Consider the following 22,478-nt stretch of genomic DNA (forward strand, 5'->3'; position numbering starts at 1 on the left):
GTGGTAATACTGATGTGAATCTGTGACCACACTGATAACTGAATGCCTCATTCTAAAATCGCAATGGTTGAGTTTTGTACAAGTAATGAAATACATGAACTTCAGTCAAACAGTTGAATATTGCGTTCTTGATATGTTGAAACCAGTATTCGTCGTTCTTCAGTGGCGACTCTCTGTTGAACTAACACAGTAACGATTATAGAAATACCAGCAGCACCCTGTTTTTCTGCGAGATTGAGTTTATCCACAGAAAAAAGCAGTTGATGATTCCAAAAAAAGCATGTTCGTGGTTGTTAGTCCTGCAAAGCGAGGACAAGTAGGTTAGGTTCCGTCTGTCCGTGAACGTGTCATCAGCGATTCCAGAGTCGTCTTTGAAGCGATCATTGTATAACTAAGCAGAAATATAGTACCCTATTGCCTCTTGATGCACGCTACTTATTTTCTCGAAACATCTTAATTTAGTTGCCAAAGATTCACGTTTTTTGATATTCACAGCTACATTTTCTAAATCTGAATCCAAAATTTAGTCTTGATATCTGGTATTCAAAGCTAAATCCGAATCTGAAGTCACTGTAAAGTATCCGATGATGTAATTTTTTGCACTGTACCATTATTTATAGGGGCGATTTTTTATTTAGACTACCATTATTAGTCAGTACTTACGGGGGCAACTGTCAACAAAACAACTGTTAACAAAAGTGTTACTGACGACCCACTTCACCCCACGTGGCAAGTGCCCACTCTATCTTGTACATACATGGATGCGTGAAGGACATTTTACCCCAGCGTAATCGTGACAGATAAAAAGGTGGGTATATTTTCATTTGACTAATATTCCCTTCATTGTATATATAGATCATATCATTCTGTTATTTATTTGGGAGACATGAATGGCAACAATGCATGTGGGAAATCCAGACCATTTTTGAGACAGACTGGTTTTGGAAAAGATTTCAATAACATGTACTTTACTGCATAGAAATTGTAATGCACGAGTAAAATCTAGTATCATGTTAAATAAATATCAATCCAACAGAGTTACTGTGTTTCTGTGCCGACATTCTTGACACGTTTCGAAGCATGCAGTCTGCCAAGCTATCGCCTATATGTGCCATGCACTTGACATCAGAAAGTAAGCATTCTAAAGAATGATTGCATCGCGATGAGCTCGCTAAACGAGATGGCGTTCTTAAAATACACAGAAGTTTATCAGTCAGGTCATAATAATTTATGATCCAGCGGGTTTTATGTAAAAATTTTTCATCTTTGTGCTCTCATTGCATGATTCTGCCGATGCGACGTTCGGAGTCGCGTCATTTCAAAGCATGCTACATCAGACATGTACATGTAATATCGGACTCAACTGTGGTGTACGTGTAAATCATCTGAGTGAGTTGACATATAGGCAGTGTCTGAAAGGCGATCAATTGTCGGTTTCATTCATGGATTGAATCCTATCAAAAACATTTAATTTCTTACGCTCAGAGTGATTGGCGTGCAGAGTATTTAGCCTGTTCAGGTTGCTGCCCTTGAATTTCGAAGGTGTTAATTGACGCAATTTGTTGGTTCACAACAAAGTTTCTACAGCGAACACAAATCGAAATCTATATTCTGACACGCCGTGAACTGCTATCACTGGGTCTTGCTTTGACCCGATAGCAGTCCCTCCTAAATGGAATCTTCCTGTCTTTACCAATCAGCGATCGTGTACTATATGTAACTGTATGTCTACGCTCATAATGCTACGGTTTCATTGCTGGGTCTACTTCCGCTATGACATCCACCTTTCTATTGGACAAAGGTACTCTCTCCCGAAGCCTTACAGAGATGTCAAAAATGGTGGCTGTTTCAAGCGTGCAGTCGTGCTGCCGTCGCGGCTATCAATAGCGGTCCGATCAATCCGCGAAAATATTTTAGCACTGGATGTTAAGCTTACACAGTCAAGGTAGGAGACGTTGTGGCTTGAACTTCTGATGCTTGAAAACTGTGAAATCGCTGTAGACTTTTCTGAATAACCATGCCTCGGGCAGGAGATGTTGTTTCCATGTTAGAAAGTTGTGCACAGCTCCATACGAACGTTTGCAATACTATTTCGGGAGTTCACCAGTACCATAATTCAACTCTTAGTCGGCACAAGCTCTGTAGCACAGGGACCAGAATTGTATGAAGAGGGTTTTAGCTTTAAATTTAGCCCTTTCCATTACTCTTTCCAACTGCTTGCAAATCGGATGACGATGGGATACATGCACCGGATACATGCGTTTTGTCTAACGTCCATGCCAATATGCCCAGACTTTGGAGATCGGAAAGTTCATTCGCCAGTAATCGTAAACAGTCAAGCATAAGATTAATTTACTTTAATGTTTCAAAGTGTTATTAGTTAAAACTATAATCACTTGAAATGGAGAGTCAGCAATTTAAGAAAAATATATTACTTGTCGTTGTTCAATAGTTAGAGAAAACATTTTCCAACAAAAAAACAGACGATTTTTTTGAAGTTGAGTGCAGTCCTCAATCATCCTGATAACAATACCTGACCAATCTTACAAGCATTGGTTCTGGTGGTAGGTACCTTTTTACCTGATTTTTCTGACAGAAAGGCAATTACTTTATTAACAGATCCAATAACACTGGACTTTAGTCTATGAATATGTGAAAGGCTGTTGCATGTTACATTTCTCATAACACTGCATATGTCAACAGTAATCTTTTAACCTACTTAAGGTCATAGGTTAACTTATGTAAAGTGTTATGCCAATTAGCCGCCACTCTTGCAAAAATTTCTGCGGAGAACATCTGTTGGATCCTGTGATTGGTCCCCGTACATTTGACATATCTACCGGAGGCTGTGATTCGTTCATTTTAAGTCACCACGGACAGCGTCCGGGGGGACTTATAGGTTTGGTCATGTCCGTGCATGCTTGTGTCCGTGCATGAATGCGTGTGTCTGTCCATGTGTCCGTCCGTTCACGCAGATATCTCAGAGATGCCTGGAGCAATTTCATTCAAACTTTGTACAAGGATTACTTCATATGTCATACATAGGCACGTCCATTTGTTTTGTGATTACAATCCAATATGACCGCCAGGCGGCCATTTTATTACGATTTTCTCATGTACAGAGCCATAACTCAGACATGTTTCAACCGATTTTATTCAAAGCCGGTACAAAGACATTGACCAATGTCATAGATATGTATGTCAATTTGTTTTGTGATACGATCCAATATGGCTGCTGTGTGGCCATTTTGTTACACAATTTTTTCATGTACAGAGCCATAACTCAGGCATATCTCAACCGATTTTATTCAAAGTTTGTACAAGGACATTGACCTATGTCATAGATATGCACGTCAATTTGTTTTGTGATACAATCCAATGAATTAAATTTATTGCTAATTTGCATTTACATGATGAACTTTCGTTTTTAGGTTGATGTCCAGAAGCACTGCATCAAACTTTATAAAATATGGTACCAGTGATAATCTATGAGTGTTATGATAGGATGCAAAAATGTTTTGCAACATCCTGTTGATTTATTCCTAGTTGACTCATTTAATGATCTTTAGGATGGTGGCCTACATTGGTTTTATGTTTTCATCACCATGGAACTCATTCTTGGCCATTGAGCGCCATCTGTATCAAAATAATCGCAATCATACCAATCCGTAATCCAATGACATTAGGTCAGAATTTGTAAGACAATAGTTGTAAACATAGACACAAAACAGCACAGAACAGACAGTAAATAGACAGTACACAAACAAAGTCATATTCATGAAAGAAAGATATATGATATATAAAGTATCTTTATCACAGACCTAATTAATGAAGAGGATTCTATCCTCTCTGATGACTTGTAATCAAAATACCCATTAACAAGTGGGGACTGTGTCATCAACGATGACTTGTTATTTTGTAGACTAGCTTGCAATGGATCGCAATGACAGTGCACAGAATTCCTTCTGATAACGGACTGATCATGAAAATACCAATCCTGTCTGCAGTATATAGCGATCTGTACGAACTTCAGATTTCAGAATGACCCACATGGAAAAAAATGTGTATAGTTGGAAGTTTTCAGTTGTTTTACAGTCGTGATTTTGCACTCTCCGTCTTCGTTTTCATAAGAGGTGATTACATTTCTAAGGCCGTACGAGTATGAATAGAACTTGCAAAGGATTGCGATGAGCTAGCCCAAACCAGATGGCGTTACTAGACTAGACAAAATTTCATCAGCAATTCTTGTTATTTTTAACGTGCTTCAAGTTTCTGAAAAAGTGATTCATTTTTGTGCTCTCATTGCAAGATTTTACCTATCAATCTGTATAGGGAAATTTAACGAGTCTGATTCCAACGTGGCAGTTTCCCATTTCCACGCTGTCGTGCTAAAATTACATGATATATTTGATACACGTAGCAAAATTTATATTCCTTATCTGCAATAAATGTCAATGACACAGTGTCTCTCTATTATATCATATAGGTTTGTCCTTTTTGTGTTAGAAATTCTCTGATATATTTTGAACAATTTTTATGTTTTTCTACATAAAATCCAATAATGCATAAACCCTTCTTTTCCTCAGTTTGGTTCAAGAATTGTCACTAGGAATTTTAGAGCTCAGTTCTTAAAATAGCAACACACTGTGTGATTTCAAATAGTTGCGAGTTTTAATATGCTTCTATTTTTATTATTTGCAGGTGTTAATTTCTGTGATTGGTAACTGGTCTGGCTTCACATACATACAAACATTATATACCACATAAATTCTACAACACAGACACCACTACAAAAAACATGACTCAAGCATGAGTTTCTCCCTTCATAAGGGATTAGAGTGAGACTTGGCAAGCGCGCCAAGCCAGTCACTGGCCAGATAAGGCCAAAAACAAGAAGTCCAAAACAAAGCATAAAAAGAACTTAAAAGTAACACATAAAGAAGTCATCATTAAGGTGTATGGAGTAAAAAAGAAGGAGTTATGTAACTTGTCACTTGCCAAGCACAAGTTACTGACATACTTTGCCAACAAAGTCAAAGATACAAACAGACATACAGATAAACTACCTGCTTTAACCGGTGTGCGGGGTGAAAAAGGCCCCTAACTTATTGAAAATTCATAATGGTGCTTGAGTGACAACTGGCAATAGCTAGGTAGATGGCTCCATGAAAATCGGCCTAAACGATTCTCAAACAAATATTATTGGCATACCATGAACATAGACTGTTTCATAAACACCTAGGCCATACAGGTATCTGCAAAGTTTCACAAAGTTTTTTAAAACTACGACGATTAGGGGAAAAATCGCTTTCTGAACAAAGGGAATGGCCCTCAGGAGACAGTCGTTCCATGATTCAAACAATTGTCAATCATTCGGTGACGCGCAGAGGCGTAAACTGGTCAAACATTTGCTGTGCATACGAGAACAATTACGATGTAAACAAACCATGTGTACGCTTAGAGTTATATCAGCGGGCAAAGGATGAAAACTTTGTGTAAATTGTCATCAACTCTTTTGCTAGCGTCTATGGTGCAATGACATCACCAAAGTGAACCATTTTCAGACGTGACTTTGCAAGAGGACTAGTCAGTAAGCTTACCTGTAGTACAATGTTTTCTAGCGAAAAGCGCGTAATATTTTCTTAACAAAACTGTAAGCAGAGTCCGTAGTTTGCACTGAGAATGGCATCGAAAATAACCATCAAAACATGGCGGTAGCCTCCATGATTAATTTAATTATTGTCAGTCGAAGAGATCGACGTTTTTAACAACTTCCCCCTTCCAAATCTACGGCCGAACGTGATGGTACTGAACAGTTGTTTTGGATATATATGCTGGCCCCGAAAACGGCTGTATGTGCACGTGTTTTTACACGTGGAAATGACATGTCGTGATCGGAGGGCTGGTAAGATCGCAACCGTTGCCAACAGACTCATTATGCAGAGCCATGCCCAAAAAAGCCAACCCAAACTTGACACTAATCCTGATCCCGGTCCATTTCGAGCCGGGCTTTAATAACTGTCATAAAGTATAATACACAGTGTGGGCTGTTACTTTTGTAACAAAATATCTATTTTCCTTCAAACTCTTGAAAGTTCTTGGATGCAAGACCAAACTTCTCTCAGTCATGAGTCTTTCTCTTCAGCGGTACAAAATATCAATTGGCTGTTTTCATTGTGTTCACTGTAAACTTGAAAATGGCAAAGCAACAGTGCTTTTCTGTAACATGGCTCATCCAAATTTGTTTATGTAATCAGTATATGAAGTTGCTACTGGTTTTGCGAGGTGATATTGAAACAATAGAGACTGCACCAGTACTTCCAAGGGAAGTCTTAAAAAACGTTACTACAGATAATCTTCACCAAGGTTCTCCTATATTTTCACTCAGTGCAACTAGGGCAAATAACCTTATAGCTCTGGCGTAATTAAAAATTTTGGACATACATTTTTGGGACAGTACTGTTATTGATTCAATTCTTTATCTTGGGAAGTCATTGTATGACAAATTGTATCCACACAGGCATAATAAAGATTCATGTGCATACTAACGGGCAATTGATGTGAAAACAAGTTTTTTATTTGGACTGTACCATTTTACTTGTAGTCCCACCGTGTCCATGTTTGGTTAGTCCTAGTTATTGATTCTGTGACTGGGCCTTGTAACCATTTACACCATTTAGTTTGCACATTATAGACAAACCTCTTGAAGCTGTGCCCTTTGAAATGACATCACTTGCTCTTCATGCCCCTGACAGTTTACCTTGTGACCATCATAATTTGTGTACAGAATTTATAACTTCCACATCATTCATACGTGGACATCAATAGAGATTCTGATTTAAAAGATGATGCAACAAAATGTATCAAGGAAACTCAAACAAGATCTCCAAAAATTCCTCTAATTGAAAGTCTGAATCTGTCAAAAGAAATGTACCTTAAGGTAAAGGGCGACGAATTCGGACGCGCACACGCTTTAGAACGTTTCTGCGCAGATTTAACTCCAGCCTGCCGCAAATGGGTTATTTTGTAGCACATGTATTTAACATCACCTGTCATTGTTGAAATTGCGCTTTTACCTAATTTTTTGACCCAGTCTCTTAGAAATACATGTGACCTATAACCTTGTCATATTTTGACCCCCTAGGCAGCTGGTTTTTATTAGTCCCCACGGACACCGTCCGGGGGGACTTATAGGTTTGGTCATGTCCGTGCGTGTGTGCGTCCGTGCGTGTGTGCGTCCGTGCGTCCGTCCGTCCGTTCACGCAGATATCTCAGAGATGCAAGAAGCGATTTCATTCAAACTTGGTACAAGGATTACTTCATATGTCATACAGATGCACATCAATTTGTTTTGTGATACGATCCAATATGGCCGCCAGGCGGCCATTTTATTACGATTTTTTCATGTACAGAGCCATAACTCAGACATGTTTCAACCGATTTTATTCAAAGTTGGTACAAGGACATTGACCAATGTCATAGATATGCACGTCATTTTGTTTTGTGATACGATCCAATATGGCCGCCAGGCGGCCATTTTATTACGATTTTTTCATGTACAGAGCCATAACTCAGACATTGTTGCAACCGATTTTATCAAGCGTTGGTACAAGGACATTGACCAATGTCATAGATATGCACATCAATTTGTTTTGTGATACGATCCAATATGGCCGCCAGGCAGCCATTTTATTACAATATTTTCATATGCAGAGGCATAACTCAGGCATATCTTAACCGATTTTATTCAAAGTTGGTACAAGGACATTGACCTATGTCTTACATATGTACGTCGATTTGTTATGTGATACGATCCAATATGGCCGCTAGATAGGCAGCCATTTATTACGATGTTTTCATGTACAGAGCAATAACTCAGACATGTTTCAACGGATTTTATTCAAAGTTGGTACAAGGAGATTGACTAATGTCATACATATGCATGTCAATGTGTTATGTGATACGATCCAATATGGCTGCCTTGCGGCCATTTTGTTACGATTTTTTCATGTCAAGGGCCATAATACTCTAAGGCATATCTTAACCGATTTTATCAAAGTTGGTACAAGGACATTAACCTATGTCATACATATGTATGTCAATTTGTTTCTTGATATGATCCAATATGGCTGCATGGCAGCCATTTTGTTACAATTTTTTCGTGTCCTTAGCCAAAACTTGGGCATGTCTCAACTAATTTTATTCACCGATTTTATTCAAACTTAGTACAAGGACATTGACCTATGTCATACATATGCACATTGATTTGTTTTATGATACAATCCAATATGGCCGCCGTGTGGCCATTTTTTTTCCGATTTTTTCATGTCTGGAACCATAACTCAGACATGTATCAAGCAAATTTATTCAAAGTTGGTACAAGGACATTGACTTATTTATACATATGTATGTCGATTGGTTTCACGAGATGGTCCAATATGGCCACATGGTAGCAATTTTGTTATGGTTGTTTCATGTCGAGAGCCATAACTCTGGCAAGTCTCAACTGATCTTATTCAAAGTTGGTACATGTACATTGACTTACGTCATACATATACATGTTGATTTTTTAAACAGTAAGATCAAATATCGCTGCATGGCGGTGATTTTGTTACAATTTTCAGATGTACAGAGCCATAATTCAGACATATTTCCACCAGTATCATTCAAAGTTGGTACAAGGACATTGACCTATTTCATACATATGCTCGTCAATTTGTTTCACGTCATGTAGCAGCAACATGTCAATTATTGAAGTTTCGTAAGTAGGCTGATATGTCAAGAAATACGTACTGCATCAAATTCATGAAACTTTATACAGATGTTAACTGATGTTAAGGTCACATTGCTTTAACATTGAAAAAGACATTTATCAGTGTCATTTTAATTAATTTGTAATTGCATAAGTAATGAACTTTCCTAATTAGGATGATATAGCCACAAATTAATACAGCGTCAATGTGATGAAACTTGATACAGATGTTGATCTCATAGTGTTGTAAATACTGCATCAAACTTTATGAAATATGGTACCAGTGATAATCTATCAAGTGTTAGAATTGTATGCAAAAATGTTTTGCAACATCCTGTTGATTAATTCCTAGCTGACTCATTTTATGAACTTTAGGATGGTGGCCTACATTGGTTTTATGTTTTCATCACCATGGAACTCATTCTTGGCCATTGAGCGCCATCTGTATCAAAGTATTTTTAACACAGACCTAATTAATGAAGAGGACTCTATCCTCTTAGGACATGTAATCAAAGTACCCATTAACAAGTGGGGACTGTGTCATCAACGATGACTTGTTCAATATTAGCGAAAAATTAACATTTCTCTCCCATTTACATGGCGCATATTACCCATATACCTGGAGATATTGTAAAAAGTAGCGTGGTGACACCCTTTTATTAAAAGTGTAAACTAAATGGTATTATGTCAGGATTTTATTTGCCAAGTTTGGTCAAAATGACACCATTCAAAGCGACAGGAAGAAAGTTCGAAAATTATGTAGTGATAGAATTTCGATATCGTCATTTTGTAATCGATACTTATGTTAAAATTTCTTTACAAACATCATGAAAACTATACATTAGATAGATATGGATCTTAAGTCTTGGTATTTATTAAAATTAACTCATTTGCTAAGCGTTTTATAATTGCTTTCTTTAGTTTAAGTGAATTATATCATTTTTATTTATTTCTAACGACGCCATTTTAACGTCCGTTTCCATGGAAACGAGCGTGGTGACCCCCATTTTTTATTTCATTTTTGCACTTGCACAACTTCCAAGAATATTTGTGCAAAAGTTTCAAGAAAATGACACCACAACCTAATTTTGACGTAATTCGTAGTACTTCACCTTAAGAGGCTTCTTGTCCCCAAAACTCATTGTTTCTTAGAACGTGATCAGAAATACAGAGCTTTGTAATCAATTTCCTGCAGTTTACATTAATATCCATCAAATACCTTTCACAAGATAAGAAAGTTAAATTGACTATACATTCTCAGTTTTAATTTTCATCAGCACTATTGCGTCCTCACATCACTGTGTAAGTAATTAATCCACGGAACTCGATATCTTTCACTAATTTCTCTCTGAACCGTTTAACGATAAGATTAATAATTAATTCAGATACAATTCAAACACCTTAATCCAGCGGGACTGTATCATCAAGGATGACTTGTTTATTTTTTTTCAAGTTCATGGAAATTATTCCATTATTTTCTATTTTGGTTTCTTTAAATTTATTGCATAAGTGTATAATTACGTAATAACAATTCAATCGCAATGATTTTAAAGCTATACTGACATGAATTTGTGCTGTGAAATATCGCATACTTTATAATCGAGATTGACTTCGACCATTGACTTCGACTTATTTCATGAGCAGTCTGCCAATAAAGTTCAGTTGGTCGAGACAAATTTTGTCTGCTCTATGATTAGCTCCAGTACAGATTGAAAAACAAATGCTAGGTCAACATGGTGTTTACATTGTAAATCACAGCATCATTCTAATGTAATATAGCAAAACTGTACATGCGTTACCTGCATCACATTCCCTCTGTACCCGCATAGAACTTACAAAACAATAAGTTTGCGTTTCAAAACTGGGCAGAGCAGACACCAGTGATTTTGCCGCTGTAAAAGTTCGAACTGTTGGCATATTTCTAATTTCTACTGAGAGGAATGTTGCTTGCCCAACTGTCGACACAAAAAGACGTCGCAACCATTTTCACAAAAAAAGATAGAAAGCTTGTGGTAATGTATTGGAACGTAATCTTCGTTGCATGCTTTAAACCGTAGCGTAACAGTTTAGGTTGCCGGACTTCACTGGGTTTTTGCAGACATAAAAGACATCTAACATTTTTATTGTCAGTCGCAATTAGTTCATAGCGGGATCAATTTTGAATGTCGGACTTCATTAGGTGGAGACAAACATGTTTACTTTTAATCAGAAAAAGACGTAATTTTTTGATTTTCGGAGCTCAGTTTTAGTGTTGAATGAGTAAGCTTAGCGTTCTGCGTTACAGTGAGCGGTTGCGACCAGTTCCAGTTCACGCCTTTTCAACGCATCGGAAGGTGGACTGTAACACTGACAATATCAGCTGTTCTCTCATTCACGGCCATGTGCTTGATATTTCGCTTTTGCGGACCATGCTTTTGCCATCAACGGCCACCTTCTGTAGCCATGATATACTTCCTGCTGGCAGCTGGGAAGAAGACTGACGCATGCGCACTCCTCCAGATAGGATTAGCTTAATCTACTTATGCTCTTGAGATAGCCTTGACTAATCTGGAAACCGATAAGACATAAGAAAAACGATGGCATGTGAACTGGCCTACAATGTTCATTTTTGTTAAAATCTAACACATGTATGTTATGGTTTCAAACTTATTGTCCACTCAAAGGCTATATTACACAGCCTGTTCATTTTTAGCCGGATGCCGGCCAATTGACCGGCTACTTTTGTATTTTGGCCGGCTACTTTTCAGCACTGTTTCCCTCTCTGGCCCGGAAATTCTGGTTTTGATAACAATATTTTGATTTTTTTGGTGGTCTTGCAAGCCGGAGATAATATTTCAGAAGTGCCGATGTGGCTATATGTAGTCTAGCAATTTATGCAGTAAACTTGTTGCTATCACTGTAGTACCGCGATCAGCGAACCTGTTGTACTACCTGGAATTGCTCTCGAGGTCAACCTTGCTTGTCTGATCACAGGCCGAATTATTCCGACGTTCACATTGGGTATAGCCGAAAATTAGGCTACATACAATTGCGTTATGCCTGCGAATAGCCGACCATTTCCGAATGAAGCCGACTTTTGTTTCACTCAAACGTGGAAGAGAAAGTCGACGCTTGAGAGCTTTGGTATTCTGCGTAAGAGTAGGGCCTTGTCTGATGGGTTTGGTAGGTTTTTGATCAAATCTAAAGTGACCAAAAGTTACTGAGTCTCCTTTTATCATAATTTTGAAACGCCATGTTAATCCGTCTATGGTCAATCATGATGCCAATATTGAAGTCGATCGACATCGCGTTTTGTGGAGGGGCCGTGGTTGTGTGCATCGCGGAAGAGAAAGTCGACGCTTAAAAACTTTGATTTTCTGCGTAAGAGTAGGACTTTGGCTGTTGGTTTTGGGAGGTTTAGATCAAATCTAAATAAGCAAAAAATTACGTGGTCTTACTTTTCGTATTTTTGAAACACTACGTCGATCACAGTGTCAAATTTCAGGTCGACCGATATCGCGTTGTGTGTATTGTGTTACAATTGACTGCCGGTGCTGTGGTACAGGTTGGCGTTCGGTGTCGTTAGTTTGAGGTTTTATCAAACATGAACACTGAAATTTAGCTCTCTTTTTCAATGATATTCAACATCACCAAAAAATCAATAATCAGCTGGCGGATGCATTTTATTGTGAAATTAATACAGTGAATTAAAATCACTGAAAATTTTTCCTATAATTCATTGAATTGAATAAACTGTTTGATTTTTCAGTCAAGTTTACTTAAATCAGTAAAAAACTTTGTACAGCCAGGCTGGTCAGGATTCTAGCGGATCGTTTTCCGGGTTGTGAAAACCCCTATCTAAGGCAAAAAAAAAAAAAAAAAAATGTTTCTGGTCAGCGCGCGCGTCACTTGAACAACAGCGCGTCACCCTGTTTTTCTGTTTATGGCCGGCGGCCGTGGCTGACACCAAACCAAAATGGCTGAAGAGAAAGAGAAAATTCTTTGGGGGGATGATCAGTGACTGCATGAACAGTATATATGTGACTGTATTGATAAAACTATAAAACTGACCCTCCTCCCTCCCTTGACAGAAAAAAAAAAAAAAAAAAAATAAAATGCGCATCGCCGCACCATTTTTTAAAGAAAGACCTGACCAGAAACATTTCTTTTTTTTTATGGCCTAAGATGTATTTCAAAATGTTTTTTCAAGTCAAGAGCTAAACATAATTCTACACAACAGTCTGGTGAAATTTTGCTATTATCCTTGTCAACTGAATGAGGTTGACAGGCCCGAGTAATATCAAATAAATTTTTCTGACGTTTTTTAAAACTTTATCCCGCGAAAACATGTTGTAAATTGACAATGATAAGGATTATTCTGTATGCTGAAATAGTCTTTAATACTGTACAATAATGCATGAAATTACTCCAAAATGTCTTCAAAATTTAAAAATTTCTTGCTCACAGGGGCTGGGGACCCCCTCCCTGAAACCCCCCTCCCTGTGTGTTATGTTCAAATAGCCTTTCATACACTGTATAAGAATGCATAAAATTGCTCAGAAATGTCTTATAATTAAAAAAAAAAAATCCTTAACACCTTACACTCTTATGCTGAAATGGTCTTTCATACAGTACAAGAATGCATGAAATTACTCCAAAATGTCTTCAAATTTTAAAAATTTCTTGCACACAGGGAGGTTACGCCCTCCCTGAAACCCTCCCCTGTGTGTATGTTGGAATAGGCTTTTATACACTGTATAAGAATGCATGAAATTGCTCAGAAATGTCTTCAATTTAAGAAAAATATTTACGCACGCACAGAAGCTAACCGCCTACTTTTCTGAATTTTCCGCCTACTTCAAAAATTTTTGAGAACCCTGTTACACGGATTCAAAATTTACCATAAAACAAAAATGACCAAAATCACTCAAGGAAGGTGGGTCTACCCTTGAAGGGAGGATTTGCATAAGGTTCGTAATTTACATATATATGCAAACTGCGATCGGTTTTGTCCTTATAACTAGCAGGAATTAAAATCATGTGGGATTTTCTATTTTGCTCAAATATTTCAAGTCTATTGTACCGTACTCGTCCGAGTATAAGCCCCCGATCGTGTGTAAGCCCCCCTACCGATTTCAGAGGATTTTAGAAAATGCATTACATCCGTGTATAAGCCCCTACCCTAGTGTAACTCAAATACAGAAAGGTTAGGAGAGTATATTTGGTCATTTAACTTGGTAAAATTACTTTTAGATAATAAAGAAACCATTAAAAGATGTTAAAACAATGGGAAACTGGAGTTCCCTTGACAGCATCGTAAGGAAAATGACACGTTTTCCCAGTACTATCTTGATTCTTTGACCCTGCTCACCCCCGTCGCCTAAATAGAATAGTCTCACTCACGTCGGCCATTGTTTATTAGCTCCGCTGTCAGCGACGCGGACCTTATCAAATAGGTTGATTTTCCTCCGTCGTCCGTCGTCGTCCGTCAACAATTGCCTTCTCCTCTGAAACCGCAAGTCCAATTGCTTTGAAATTTTATATGCAGCTCACTTGGGGTGACCTCACTTAAGTTTGTTCAAATCGTGGTGAAATTTGCATATTTGTATTTTTGGGGCATTTTTTGGTGTTTTTGGTAAAAAATCTTCTTCTCTGGAACCGCTTGTCCGATTGCTTTGAAATTTGATATGCAGTTTACTTAGGGTGACTTCAGTCAGATTTGTTCAAATCGTGGTGAAATTTGCATATTTGTATTTTTAAGGCAATTTTTGTCATTTTTGGTAAAAAAATCTTTAAAAATCTTCTTCTTCAAAACTACTAGTCAGATAGCTTTGATATTTGGTACATATGTCCCTTGGGATGATCTATTTCAGATTTTTCAAATTGTGCAGAAATATGTAAATTTGCATTTTTAAGGCAATTTTTGCCATTTTTGGTCAAAAAATGTATTTCTCTAAAAGTACTGGTCTGATAGTTTTGAAATTTGGTATACAGGTTTCTATAGAGGAACTAAGTAATATGTATGGAATTTCTGATGAAATCTGTATTTTTGTATTTTTGGGGCAATTTTTGCCATTTTTGGTCAAAAAATGTGTATTTCCAAAAGTACTCATCTGATAGCTTTGAAACTTGGTATACAGGTTCCTACAGATGAACTAAATAATATTTATTGAAATTATGATGAAATCTGCAATTTTGAATTTTTGGGTCAATTTTTTCCATTTTTGGTTAAAAAATGTGTTTCTCAAAATATACTGTTTTCGTGTCTTGTAAGCCCTTGGGGCTGGGTGAGGCAACCAAGCTGTTTAAGACCACACATGACACTTTAATAAATTGATATAACATAGCATAACATAACTGCTCTAACAGCTTTGAAATTTGGTATACAGGTTTCTATAGATGAACTAAATTTGATCTTTTGAAATTATGATGAAATCTGCAAATTTTATTTTTGGGGGCAATTGTTGCCATTCTTGGTCAGAAAATTTTATTCTCCAAAAAATTACTCATGAGATAGCTTTGGTTGACATGTTCTTAGGGATGATCCCATGTGATAAAGTATGATGAAATCTTCGATTGTGTATTTTTGCAGCTATTTTAGCTACTTTTTTCTGGCCACTGCATTGAGCTATCAAAGATTTCCACCTTCTTCATCAACATGTGTCAAAAATAGTTATTCTCTACATAAACACAGCGGAGCTATATCGGCCGCTAGGTCGCTTGTTGTCATTCATAGCCACGATGTTTTCATGCTTCAAACATGCAGTTTCTTTTGTTTAAAGCAATTATCCCTTCATTTGTGAAGACTTTTCCTGGTGACTATTACAATTTTCACAGCTATGTGTTGTTGTTTTCACAAGATGTAGACAGTTTGATACTGGAATATTGAGTTGCCTTTCCGTGTAGGCAATGCATGCCTGTTCACATTACTGTTGATCAGCAGCATACATGACGTCTTTGTTTCAAGTTTGGGGTTTTTTCGACGCTGAAATTTCACCAAAATGTCACTTCTGTATTCAGAGATTGTACAATCAATTTCTTTGAATGTGTAAGTCGATTTTGAAAGTGATAGAAAGATCGAGTGGTGTTGAAAAAAATTGTGCATAAAATTAGCATAAATTAAGCGTCTGTGCCAGATAACATGGGGTTGCTCGAGTATAAGCCCCTCCCCTACTTTTACCGCTGTTTAGTGTTGTCGAACAGGGGGCTTATACTCGGACGAGTACGGTATCTTAAGTTTTCAAATTTATGTAATCAATCAGAAATATGTAAGAATAACTGCCCATTGTCTTGCAGGTATGAATCAAATTCTGGTGGAGAGAGAGAAATCCAGAGAACCATGTTAGAATTGCTAAACCAGCTTGATGGGTTTGATTCAAGAGGTGATGTCAAAGTTGTTATGGCAACTAATCGTATTGAAACATTAGATCCTGCTCTTATCAGACCAGGTGAGTATCTGAAATCTTACAAAATGTTTTCTCTGAACGGACCAGCCATTTTCAAGAGAATTTATGTCCAGGGATTGAAATAGAATTTTTAAGTCCTTTGGACCATGGTCCAAAGGACTAATTTGATCACTCCATATACGCTGTATGCTGTATGCCGTATGGCGTACACCATGAGCCGTATACACCTACTGTTTGAAAGCTCTTCAGTAACTTTTGCTGAAATTTGGAAAGATGAGCACTTTGGTCAATGCCTTCTGCATGTTAGTTGGAGTTTGTGACTGAATCATTGCAGGTGCTATTTTTAGTCCCCGTGCATGTAGCGCAGAAGATTAGTAGATTAGGTCCCGTCCGTCCGTCCGTGCATCCGTCTCCAATGATATCTTGGTCATTTTTAAAGCGATTTTAGAACAACTTGGCCTTAGTATAGTACCCTATGACCACTCAATGCACGCCACTTTTTTTTACAAAAAAATCAAATTTGACCACCAAAAATTCAGTTATTTTGGCTATTCACAGCTACATCCTTTGAATCCAAAATTACCCTTGACATCTGGTATTCAGACTTGTATTTTCTGAATCCAAATCCGAAGTCATGTCCATCCTTCATCTGTAACCAGCCATTTCTCAGTCATTTCTTAGGCGATTTGTCAACTACTTGGTGTAAGTATACTACCCTATGGCCTCCCAATACACGCCTGTTGTCTTCACAAAATACCCAATTTGGCTACCAAGGATTCACATTTTTGAGCTATTACGAGCTACCACCCCTGAATGAGAATCTAAAATTAACCTTGGTGTCTGGTATTAATTCCGACATGATGTCTCTGAAGCCGATTCCAAAATGAATGTTGAATCGTCTATCCTGAACGTGAAAAGACACTCAGATCCCAGTTTGTATCTGTACAAAGGACGCGCCACATTCTACCTAAAATTCGAGGGATAAAAAGGTAGGTGTTTTTTAGCTCACATTTGTTTTACATTGGCAATGCTTCACCTTAGTATATATAGATCATTTCATTCAATTGTTTAATGGGAGATATAAACTGGGACATGGCGAAGACAATCGATTGTGTCTTGAATGATGATAATATATGATCATGGAGCTACCAAAAGATCAACGTGTGATAAGTGAGTGTAACTACGCGGCCTGAAAACCATGTGCATCTGATGTCGACCTTTAGTTTTCAGATGTAGTTTATCCGTGAACCTTGGTAAAATCATGTTTACGTTTAGGTTTCCTGACATTGTGGTTCAAAATGTGTACACGGTAACAAACTCGCTTTGGTAAAATCATTTTTTAGCTACTATAGACTATAGTCTATAGAAGCTATTGGGATGGGTATCCGTCCGGCGTCCGGCGTCAGTCTGTATGTATGTATGTATGTATGTATGTCCGTTTGTGAGGCGTCCGTCCACTCAAATATCTTGAGAACCGCAGTACTTACTGATTTGATATTTGTTGTGTACATGAAAAATATGATTTTGAGAAACTAATTTTTTTATTTTTTGATATTGTTGAAAACAGGCAAATTAATGCCAAAAAAGGTGTTTTGGTAAAAAATCTTCTTCTTCTACCGCTGGTCAGACAGCTTTGTTATTTGGTATACAGGTCCCTAGGGATAACCCAACTTAAATTTGTTCAAATTGTGATGAAATAGCAAATGTGTATTTTTAAAGAATTTTTTGTCATTTTTGGTCAAAGTTTGACTTACATTCTATGTAATTCTTGTACTGTATAAACCCTATCAATTCACCCAGAAAAAAATAATTAATATGATTTTAAATAATTGAATTAATTAGGAAATCATCAAGCCAAAATAATTTTAGTGTGGAATTATCAGAAAGTTCAACTTTTTTTGACAATTCATAGTGAATTGAGGATTAAAACATGTAAAGGCAACTTTACTGAATCCCAACTTTGATATATTCTGAACAACCATTAATGTTATCTAAAAGGAATTGCTCATAATAGTTTGTCATGATAGGGTGGTCAAATAAATAGAGATAGAGAACGTTCTAATTTCCATTTTTGGTTGACTTGGTAAGGATAAAATAAGATTACTTTTTGAGGAAAAAATAGAGTGGTCAATTAAAAGAGTGGTCAAAGTGATAGGGTTTTTATGGTAAAGCTGGGCTGTAAGATTCCTCATGTGCTATTTATAGCAATTATGCAATCTGTGTAAACAGTGCAATGAAAGTGTAACATGATTCCTTATAATGTTTTTGATGACCTTGAACTTCTTAAGTTTCAAACATTTGTCTCTTCAGTGTGCTTTCTCTGAGTATGTACAGTCTCAACTTATTCAACAGAACTTACTTACAATGTTAATTTGAAAGTTAAAATGTGCTTGGTTAATAGGATGAAAATACTGGTATTAAAAGATAACTAGCTCAAGATTCTTTATAACCTGACAGATATGCTGTTTTTTATGACGTAAATCTTGATTTAAGCAAGTCTTGTTTACTATAATTAGAATGTATTAACTCTCGTTTATTTGCTATTATAGACTAATATAGTCTGATGAAATATGCAAATCTGTATTTTTACGGAATTTTTTTTCCATTTTTGGTCAGGCCACCTGAAATGAGCTATCAAAGATATCCACCTTCTTCATCAATACATGTGTCACAAAAGGTTATTCTCTACATAACACAGCAGAGCTCTGTCAACTGTTGAGTCGCTTGTTTTTTCAAAACCGCTGGTCAGACAGCTTTAATATTTGGTTTACATGTTCCTAGGATGACCTTAGTGAGATAATTTCATACAGTCAGGAAATACTTAATTTTGTATCCATGTCTATAGTAGCTTCAGGGACTTTGGCCCTATGTTTTATATATGGGTTTCCTAGCATCTTTGTTCAAAATGCGTACACATGGTAACAAATCAGCCCTTGGAGTATGGTGGGAGTGTCCGGCTAGGCTACGCCGCCTCCCATTATTCCGCCATACAAACGCCTGGGCCAAAAAGTGGAGATTTGCGGTCCAAGTCGGGACCGCAACGATAATGTGTGACGGTGGACCAAATTAGCAAATCGGTTCCAGAATCCTAGGTCGGATTATCCGTATGGGCACGAGATATTTTCGAAAAGGGGTTACGATCACAATAACATCTTCAGTTACTTAAAAACAACGAAAAACTGCCTCTAAGCGGCAGAGGGATCGATGCGTGCCGCCATTTTGATTCTTGCTATGCAAGATCAAAACAAATGAACATCGACTGTCTTAACCTTCCTTTCGCATGGTAGTTTATCATGGTTACACTGGGGGTAGAGTAGCCGTGACTTTATTTACACACGTCATCCCATGGAAATGCTGAATCGGTTACAATGTTTAAAAAAAAGGTAACTTTACAAGGTTTAAGAAAAGATTCTTTGCAGAGAAAAGTTGTAAAGGCGTTAATTAGCCTGTACAATCAGGTCAAATTTTAAAGGGCCAATATAAATATGCATGGCTTCATCGTGTACTGTGGTAACATCGCATTTTTTATCAGTAAAAATTAACTTTATTCAAGCAGCTGATTAACGATCATGATGAGCTACAACAAATGTTAGTGACACAGTGCCTCTCTATATCGTATAAGTTCGGCTTTTCTCACGGTAGAAATTTTGAATGATTTCCTGAACAATTTCTGGCACTGCAAATGTTTTCCAGTTTTTTGGCTGACATCACTGACATTGTATGTATGTAATCAGATGTCCTATTTGATGCACACAGCAAAGTTGCATGGTTTTAAAGGTCTGGTGAAATGGTCCCGTTCATGTGACTGAATATCTTCCAGGGGGTCAATACTATTACACTCGCAACATAATTGCAACCTAAAAGTACGCGCAAGTGTTAATTTTTTGATATTTCTATGCTCGGCTTTCATGGGGTCATTTTGCGACACTCAGGTCACGCCCGCAGCGGGGATCATGGTTGGCCGTCTGTGACGTCACAGGTGTGTTCATTTACATCGAATAGCGGTCCAACGCCGCCTTATCTCTGCCCGGTATCCGCTAACAAAACAGCCTCAGTGTTCGTACCCGTGCTGCCCATTCGCCACGTTCGTTCGCCAATGCGAATCGAAATCCGAAGTAGCGAAAAAATTCGATCCTAATTCGCCACAGTGGCGAAACTGATTTTTGTTTAAAAAATATGGTAAAATAAAGAAAAAACGTGGGTTTTTTAGTCTTTTGTTTAATCTGCGCTTCTCTCTCGGCGATTCACAAAAACTGTGTCTACTTCCGTATTATTGCATTCTTTCCGTCGTACATCGAGCCAAGTCTCGCGAGAGATTTGACGTCATTTAGTCTAGTGTACAACATGCGTAAATGGCTCTCGCGAGAATGGAAACTTGACACACGCAATCGAGCCCTCGCGATAAATTTGACGTAATTTTGTCTAGTGTACAGCTAGCCCTGCGTACGATGCTGTGTGTTCCGCTACAGCTTATCGCCCCGCTTACCACATTTAGCAGGGCTATAGTGTACAGCAGGCATAGGAACGCTCGCTCGCGAGAATTGAAACTTTTGCTATACATAGCAGACATACGCATTTTAATGAACAAGGTTCAGTGTTGCAGTTGATTTACATTGCGGTCTAGATGTTCTGTGTTGTGCATTTTAATTCCATGTTGAGGGTCGATTTGCATTGCGGTCCAGTCCTCGTGATCCGGTATTCCCCGTTGTTCTCAGTGTTCTTCAATTCAGTCAATTTAATCGCCGTCCTAACGACGCGTTCCGTGTTGCTGTCGATTTGTATCAGGGAGGATTCTACCTCCATGATTTGTATCGCGATCTCTACGTTCCGTGTTGTTTTAATGGTCAACGTTCAGTGTTGCTGTTCATGCAGCTGATTTGCATCGCGGTCCCAACCTTCCGTGTTGTAGTTCATTTTAATCACTGTCCCATTTACGTTTTAAGTTACTGTCGATTTGCATTGCAGTCCCGACGTTCAGACTTGTGCATTTTATAAGTGGCAGTCAGTGTTGGTGTTCAGGCAGTTGATTTGCATTACGGTCCCAACCTTCTGTGTAGCATGTCTATTTTTTACATCCTTGTGTGTAGCGAGTAGCGAGGCAGGCTCAGCCGAGGGACCGTGGCTGATCGTACGAACCAGAAGAGACAAGCACATTATGGTTGAAACACTCAACACTGAAGAAGTTTACAGTTGAGCCGTTCATGCTCTTGCCGCTGTCTCAGCCACCAAAAGAACAACGTCTTTCCATAGTGAAGGAGGACACTGTCCTGATCATGTAAGCGGAAACCCTAGAAGTTACCACCCGTGGGGAGCTTACGGAGGTGTGAAATACTTACTTCCCGTTATGAGATACGGAGTCGGGCAAACTTCGGAAAGCCGAAAAAAGTCGACTGGAGAGGCTCGGGGGACACGCCCACATTGCATTTTTCTTTTGCCATATTTCATAATCACGCGCGCTAAACGAAAAAAGAAATGAATGTAACTGTTTTATAGACCATCAACTGTATTTCTGTGATTTTGCAACATGGGCATTTCACCAGACCTTTAATATCAACAACAGATGTTTGTGACACACTGCCAGTCTATCCGTATCAAATAAGTTTGGCTTTTCTGATATAGAAGTTGTGAATCATTTCCTGAACAATTTGGTTTTTTATACAGAGTGTTTTAAAATTCAGAATATAAATAAACCTTTCTGATTTGTAGTTTTGGTCAAGCATTGCAAGCGTGGTTCAAATAATTTGAGGCCAACATACGGTAATGAGCTAAGGACAAAATGAATTTTTAGCTCCGCTGTCAGCGACGCGGAGCTTATCAAATAGGTTTCTACAGATGAACTAAGTAATATATATTGAGTTTCTGATGAAATCTGAAATTTTGTATTTTTGGTCAAAAAATGTGTATTTCCAAAACTACTCCTCTGATAACTTTGAAATTTGGTATACAGGTTTCTATAGATGAATTAAATGATTTTATTGAAATTATGATGAAATCTGCAATTTTGAATTTTTGGAGCTATTTTTTCCATTTTTGGTCAAAAACTGTTTCTCAAAAAGTACTGGTCTAAAAGCTTTGAAATTTGGTATACAGGTTTCTACAGATAAATTAAGTAATAATATATATTGAATTTCTGATGAAATATGTAATTTTGTATTTTTGGGGCAATATTTGCCATTTTTGGTCAAAAAATGTGTATTTCAAAAACTACTCATGTGATAGCTTTGAAATTTGGTATACAGGTTCCTACAGATGAACTAAATTTGATATTTTGAAATTATGATGAAATCTGCAATTTTTATTTTGGGGGCAATTTTTGCAATTTTTAGTCAGAAAATTTTATT

At 37.6% G+C, this 22,478-nt stretch overlaps 1 protein-coding gene across 1 annotated transcript in view; it reads left to right on the forward strand.

The window, feature by feature from the left end:
• LOC139144568 (26S proteasome regulatory subunit 4) overlaps positions 1 to 22,478 on the forward strand; it is a 164,967-nt gene that overhangs the window by 103,051 nt on the left and 39,438 nt on the right. Inside the window, exon 9 of the mRNA XM_070715288.1 lies at positions 16,028 to 16,179. Coding sequence (XP_070571389.1) covers positions 16,028 to 16,179 — 152 coding nt within the window. The remainder of the gene's footprint in view (positions 1 to 16,027; positions 16,180 to 22,478) is intronic.

This window comes from Ptychodera flava, chromosome 11, assembly GCF_041260155.1.
Source record: "Ptychodera flava strain L36383 chromosome 11, AS_Pfla_20210202, whole genome shotgun sequence".
Taxonomy (NCBI): Eukaryota; Metazoa; Hemichordata; class Enteropneusta; family Ptychoderidae; genus Ptychodera; species Ptychodera flava.